At 39.8% G+C, this 7500-nt stretch overlaps 1 protein-coding gene across 1 annotated transcript in view; it reads left to right on the top strand.

Annotated features, from left to right (window-relative positions):
- Positions 1–5923, top strand: part of LOC136829851 (transcriptional regulator ERG-like) — a 5982-nt gene extending 59 nt beyond the window's left edge. Inside the window, exons 1-5 of the mRNA XM_067088845.1 lie at positions 1–411; positions 2129–2327; positions 3252–3683; positions 4280–4472; positions 4598–5923. The exon at positions 1–411 is cut by the window's left edge and continues 59 nt beyond it. Of these exons, the coding sequence (XP_066944946.1) occupies positions 193–411; positions 2129–2327; positions 3252–3683; positions 4280–4472; positions 4598–4727 (1173 nt within the window). The 5' untranslated portion in view covers positions 1–192 and the 3' untranslated portion in view covers positions 4728–5923. The remainder of the gene's footprint in view (positions 412–2128; positions 2328–3251; positions 3684–4279; positions 4473–4597) is intronic.
- The last annotated feature ends 1577 nt before the right edge of the window (positions 5924–7500 follow it).

Here is a 7500-nt window from a genome sequence, read left to right as displayed (position 1 = left end):
TCTTCTCACCTCAGTTAAAAGGTTAGAATATATAAGAGAGAGAGACAGACAGATAGACTCATTGTAAAAAGGATTGTATATCAAATCAGAATCAAGCAGTGCTTTGAAATAACCATTATTAAAATCGCCCCCGGACGCTTCTGGAAAAGTGAAATCGGAAAATCAAAAACATAACTTGACAAGTCATAAGCAATGGAATTTTGTAGTTACGAAGACCTCAATGCCTCTTTCAGCTTCGAAGAGCAGATCTTCAGCGGCGACAACGCCCTAGACTATCTCTGCCAAACTTACCTGGGCAATATGGCCTCCTTCGCAGAGTCCTACCAGCCACAGGCTCCGGCAAATACCGTAGGATTACTCGACGAAATCGAGGCTTTCGCCAGGACAGACATCAGCCTTTGGGCTCCTGAGGTGAGGAAGAGTTTGTTTCCTGTTGACTCGATGTGTTCGTCAGTTCCCACTCTGAGGATTTTGGTCTCAATGTCTGCCAGATACATTTTGACAATTCGGCCCCTTTGTGGTACATAATTATTATTAATTGTCTGGCAGGTACATTTTGACAAATCTGTAACCTTTTAGTGTCTAATTATTATTATTTATTGTGGCTGACAAATATATTTTGATAATTCTGGCCCTCTTCGTTGCTTAATGATTATTATTAATATAAGATATATTTTGACAAATCTGTAATGTTTCAGTGTCTATTATTATTTATTGTGCCTGACAAATATATTTTGATAATTCTGGGCCTTTTCGTTGCTTAATGATTGTTATTATTTATGATTGTCTATACTGATAAGACCAGAATCCTCAAAAAATAAGATTTTCTTATAATTCCATTTGGTCTAAATGACTGACAGATATATTTTGACAAATCTTGCTCTTTTCATTGCCTAAATATCACTGTTATTTATGATTACCTATACTGAATAAGACACAGGATGTCTTTCGAATGATCAAAATCCTCAAACCTAAGGCCATCTTATAATTCCTTTTTCAGTGTCCCTTTTTTCCAAAGATATTTTCACTTGTAACTCTCAAACGATTGTGTGTCTTATACATACATACATACATATATATATATATATATACATCATACATACATACATACATATATATATATATATATATATATATATATATATATATATATATATATATATTCTTCATTTTTGTGAAAAAGACTTTCAAAACTAAGATTTGTGAGGTGAAATAGCAAAAATCAAATTCAAAATTATTAATTCGTCTCCCAGTGAGAAGCTAACAGTGATTAACAAATCACCCTCAGTCTAAGTTTCAAATTTTATTATTATTATTATTATTATTATTATTATTATTATTATTATTATTATTATTATTATTATTATTATTATTATTATTATTATTATTATTATTATTATTCAGAAATGAAGAACCATATTCATATGGAGTAAGCCCACTGTTAAATGATTAAAATTGTCCAATCTTGAGCAGAAACACATGATAAGGACTCTCATGTCAGAATTCTAATCAGGACTGACGTTTTTCCAGACATCCCTGGAACGGAAGTCTAAGTGTCATTTTCTAAATAATAAAACACCAAAAAAGCACCCGGACAGTTTTTCCAGATCTGGCTGGAATGTACAAGTCCGGAAGCGCTCGAAGACTTAACAAAAGTGACAGAATTCTTTTAACTGGATTTTTCTTTCCAAGACTGCCTGGAACAGAAGCTTAAATGTCATTCCCTAAATTATAAAGCACTTGAAATTTTTTCCAGGATGGCTGGAACAGAAAAATCCAAAAGCTCTGGAAGCCTTTCCATGGTGTCCGAATTCTTTTAACTGGATTTATCATCCCAGGAATGCCTCGAACAGAAGTTTAAAAAAAGCTACTCCCCAAATTATAAAATAGAAAAAAGTAACTGAACGTTTTCCAGAACTGGCTGGAACAGAAAAAATCCAAAAGTTCTGGAAGCCTTTCCATAAGGATTGCTTGGAATGGAAGTCTAAAAGTCATTCCCTAAATTATAAAACAAAAAAAGAACTTGAACCGTTTTTCCAAGACTGACTGGAACATTTAAGTCCAAGATTCTCTTGAACCCTTACCAAAAGTGACCGAATTCTTTTAACAAGATTTCTCATCTTTTCAGGATTGCCTGGACTGGGCAGGCAGCGTCTGCCGGAAGAGGGGCATAGACCAGTCCACAGTGGACCTGTGGTCCTTCCGAAGTCACACAGGAAGTGACCTTCTTCAGTTCGCGTCTCAAGACTTCTCGAATCTAGTGGGATCCATCTATGGTCCGGTATTCTACGGAGAATTCTCAGACCTTCGCCACAAGAGGGAACAAGGTAAGCTTAGGAACCTCGGTCCCTGTAGGTTATAATTCTTCTCACCTGTCATAGTTCCTCACTCACTTGTCCTAATTGTATGTCAGTTTATATCTGGTATTTCCGTTTGATATAGTTTTTTTTATATATAACTTTTTGTCTGTCAGTTCATTGAGGACTTTAGTGAACAGGTTATGGCTTTTTGCTGGGAAGTGGCTCGTTCATTGTCACAAGGAACTGGAAGTAGATTTTTAATACCAAATAAATTTTAATTGAAGAAATAGATATTTGAAGGATTCAATTACTGTCTCATCTTTGTTTGATAAAAGAGAGTGTCTTGTCTTCACAGTAATAATAATAATAATAATAATAATAATAATAATAATAATAATAATAATAATAATAATAATAATTATAAAGATGATAGAGAATTACAAAGGAAGACGTAGGTGTATTCGACATAAAGATCAAATCTGATGCTGCTTTCATAACCTTTGGTATTCGTTTCCTGTATAACAGTTGGGAGCCATTCTCTCTCTCTCTCTCTCTCTCTCTCTCTCTCTCTCTCTCTCTCTCTCTCTCTCTCTCTCTCTCTTTGGTGGGCGCGAGACAGGTGTCGCAATTTGGAAAATTTAATTTTCAAAATTTACCGAGAAACCGGTGTGACTTCACGAGTTCTGGTGAAGACAATTTATAGAATTTATCTAGACAGGTCTTGAGAGAACAGCAAGATGATTGAGTAAAGTAGGATGATAATCCTGAATCCTGATCATCCACGGGGTTGTTTCCATTTAGTTACCGGGGTGTGATTTAGTTAGGATTCAGCTCGCAGACGAAATCAGATAGAAACCAGTTCAATGAAAGACAAAAAGTGAATGAAGATACGTAAGGATTCCCCGAGGACTCGAGTCTCAGTGCTTATGTCTTGTTTTTGTCCCCCAACAGGCAAAATGTTCGGAGCTGTCGGAGGTACTGCCTCTATCTCCTCATCCTCCTCCTCCTCCTCCTCCCTCGTACCTCAACACCACCACCTGTCAGCAGCGGCCACCTCCTCCCCCTACGACTATCCCGGCTCTGAAGCCGGCTACGACAGCGATCCTCTGGAACTCACCTTCGAGGACATCCAGGAACTGGATCGGTACATCCACCACCCGGATTACGACCCCATGTCCGCTGGAGGAGGACCAGGGGGACACGGAGGGCCCCCTCTTGGGGACGACCTCAGTCTCCCCGAGCAGTTTTTGCCCATCAAGTTGGAGGACCAGCAGTATATCCCCGAATCTGTCATGCAGACCACCTCTTCCGCGGCCGAGGACGCTTCCTCGGCCTCGGGTCAAGAGCACCTTCAGAAGCTCCGGCCGGATGCCAAAAAGAGACGTAAGTTTAAGAACCTTAATTGTTTTTCGTCAGTCTTGAAAGGCGTGATGTGGATTGTCCCATTTCTTTCGCTCAGGGTTTTAATTGTTTTGGTGACTTGGAACTAGTTCATTTCTTGTGGATGATTAGCAGTAATTTCCTTCATTCGCAGATGTATATATCCTGAGGATAACATGAAATCAGGCCCTTTTTATTAAAAGATAGTCTCCAAATTTTCTACTCTCTGCTCAGGCGTTTAATTTTTACAATGAATTGAGATTTCTTCATTTCTTGTGGATGATGAGTAATAATTTCCTTCAACACAGATCTATAATTTGAAGACAGAATAAAAAGACAATATGACCTTTGAACTTTCTGGTTTCCTCACGCTTTTCGGATGCACAGTAGGTTAGTGTTAGCCTCACTCTTTAACTGTGGCGTGGGTTCGAATCCCACCGTGGAAGCATGAACTTGAATTCGTTTCCACCTTCAGTATCAAAGCTTTCATTGTGAAGAGTATCTAAACAGTTTGAAGAAATCCAGAAGTTAAAGGTTGAACGAAGTATCCGGTGAAGGTTGCCAGTGAATTTAATAGGTTGTTTCCTTTGCATTTGCAGCGCGTGGCCCTAAGAACTGGGAGTTTGTCATCAGGCTGCTGGCTGACCCAAAAACCAATCCCTCCTTAATTCGATGGGAGGACCAGAGCCAGGCAACATTCAGACTGGTCCAGCCCGCGACAATTGCCAAAATGTGGGGTCAGAGGTCGAACAAGCCAAACTTGACCTATGATAACTTCGCCAGAGGGCTGAGGTGAGTTCAAGGAGAGATTGTGAAAGCATGAGTAATGGAATACAGTTCTGCCATATAATCTACTGCTAGAGAATGAACTCCCAAACATGAAATTAACAGCACCTTTCTTCTCTGTTTCCCTTCAGGTACCACTACACGACAGGGGCTCTCCAGGCAGTGTCAGAGAAGCAGCTGGTCTACCGCTGTGGTCCCAAGGCCTTGAAATACCTCATTGATCTCAAAAAGGAAGGCTTGATGCTGACTCCTTCTTCTTAGGCTCGTTGCGAGTGCACCGAGACTCAAGAAAAGAAAGCGGGTTAGATGCCGACTCCGTAGGCTCGTCGTAAAGTCATCGGGACTCAGAGAAACAAGACTTGCAGTAGCTGTCGTCAGCTTGGTCTTGTGGTGGTGCCGCCAACTGAAGAAAGATGGGTTCTTGCGGCTGTCACTTAAAGAAGGCTCTGTGTCCAGTTCAAGTCTCCATAAACACTTGCTGCAGTTCCCCACATGTTGAGGCCTTCTTGCACTGGCCTTCTCCTCAAGACAGAACATGATCTCATCAGCTCAAAGAATGTTCACTTGTGGCAACCTCCAGCGACGCCAATCTCATTGTCAGAGAGACGACATTACTCCACCATGTCACGCCTGTGACAGTGAAGGTGGAAGGATAACTTTTTCTGGCTTATCCCTCGAGCAATTGGAAGTGGAGATAGAAGTGCTGGCTGCAGACATCAATCATATCAAGTGCCAAAGATTACAACGCAGTGATTGAGCTTCAGCGAAGGACACTACGCAATGTCCCACCTCTAGAAAGCACAGATTCTGGTGCGTTTCAGCCACATTGGCTCCTTCTCGACCTGGCCTCCAGGGGTGAGGAGCCGTCCAAAGAGTGACATTCACTCAGAGCGCCCATTTTTTCCAGAACCTGTTCCTCGTTATTCATTCTAGTTCATCCAGGCAGTTATTTATGATTTAGGTTAGTCGAAGTAAAGCATATCATTTTTTTTTTTTTTTACGTCAGATGTGACGTATCTTGTTTGCCAAGGTCCGCACGTCGTAAGCTTTTCTCCATTCCCCTGGAAACGTCGTGATTGTGAAGTATGGAGCATCTTCATACTGCTAAGTATGTGACCAGTGTCGTTTGTAAATTTAAATAATTTATATGTCAATGTTCATTCATCTTTCATCATTAATTATGTATATCTGTATATATATATATACATATATATGTACAGTGACCTCTCATCTTTCGTCTGTGATAGAGCAGTGCATTACGCTTATCATGAACCTGTTTATACATTTTATTATACGCTTATGAACGCTCGTGTCGAGAACTCCTAATTTAAGTGTGTGTTAGTGTGTGTGTAACTCCGAGTACCTTCTGCGAAGGAACTGAAATCGGAAATGTAATTTATTATGAAATTTTATACTTCCGTTTCCATTTTTATGGACAAATATACTGTTCTTTGATATGCCTGTGTATCCAGTTCCTTCTTATACAAGAAAAGAGAGACATTTCAAAAGGAGCTTAGTTATGAAATTATTTTTGTTGTTATCATTCAAAGGCAACATTTATCTACCACTGGCTAGGGTTCCTGGCCAATATTGCTGCTGTTTTGATTTCAGTACGCAGTTACCCATTTCTTATAATTTTTTACCCAAATGAGCAATTGCCTTCATGAGAGGGACATTGAAAGTTAATTGCCTTTTAGAACTGTTCCGAATGACTGGGTAAGAGTGGAATTTAAACTCTATGGAGATGAATCACAACTTTTCATGTTCGTGGCCTTGGCTCATCCGGGCACAACTTGAATCGTGCGAGCATCTGGCTGACATTATACTCTACGTAGCCATATCAATGAGATTCCGTAGGGGGTTAGTGCCATCAGTGCACCTCATGCGGTGCACTGTAGGCATTACTTTGCAGCATGCCTTCGGCCCCTAGCTGCACCCCTTTCGTTCCTTTTACTGTTCCTCCTTTCATTTTCTCTTTCTTCCATCTTACTTTCCTTAACTCTCTCCTAACAATTGATTCATAGTGCTTCAACTGCAAAAGGTTTTCCTCCTGTTACACCTTTCAAACCTTTTACTGTCAATTTCCGTTTCAGTGCTGAATGACCTCATAGGTCCCAGTGCTTGGCCTTTGGCCTAAATTCTATGTTCAACTCAACTCTTATCAGTGACATTTTGAACTGCAGGCAAGTACTGAACACCATAAAGTTAAGCTGAACTATTCATTGGGAAGGTTGACTGAACTCGATGAGACATTTCTTGATCTTAGTCTCTTAGCTGGTGTCCACTCTGAAGTAAAACGTTGTAAACATGCCGGCAACTTATCGCTGATATGTCACAAACAGGTTGAAAACATAACTGGACAACAAATCTTTGGCCGATGCTGAATAAGCACATGAAGCATAGGGTAGGACTGCGTTCAAGTCATTAACTTCTGTTTAACCTGTTTGTGATGTGTGTGCGCAACAAGTCGCCAACATGTTCATGACATGTTTTGCTGTAGTGTGGATGAAATTTGAAGGAGTAGCATTTTTGCAGTTGGTTGTTCCAGTGAGAAATGATTTGTTCTCGACATAACAGAGATTTCGAACGGACCAACAAGTTGTGTAGTTGGTGGTATTTGAGACACTCTTCCAATGAGACTGTGCTAGGCATGGGGCCAGCAACTTCACCTATAAAAACGTTGAAAACTAGAAGGGTAACATCTTACAGTTCCGTCTCTAAGGGAATGAAGGGTGAGGTTATATATATATATATATATATATATATATATATATATATATATATATATATATATATATATATATATATATATATATATATATATATATATATATATATTCATCACCTCACTTGGTTAGCACAAATCCAGAGGCCTACACCAGGCTTTTAAGACCCCTTTAACACCCTGGGGTAAGATTCTGTGGTGGCAAAAGGCCTGCCTAATCAAAGCCAACCACACAGTTCTGTTGGGTACAGAGGTCTACGCCATACCTTTTATTCACTTTGCTATGCAGAAAGAGTATTACGGTACGAG

The sequence above is a fragment of the Macrobrachium rosenbergii genome, chromosome 45 (genome assembly GCF_040412425.1).
Source record: "Macrobrachium rosenbergii isolate ZJJX-2024 chromosome 45, ASM4041242v1, whole genome shotgun sequence".
Lineage (NCBI taxonomy): Eukaryota > Metazoa > Arthropoda > Malacostraca > Decapoda > Palaemonidae > Macrobrachium > Macrobrachium rosenbergii.
This window is presented reverse-complemented; position numbering and strand designations above follow the sequence as displayed.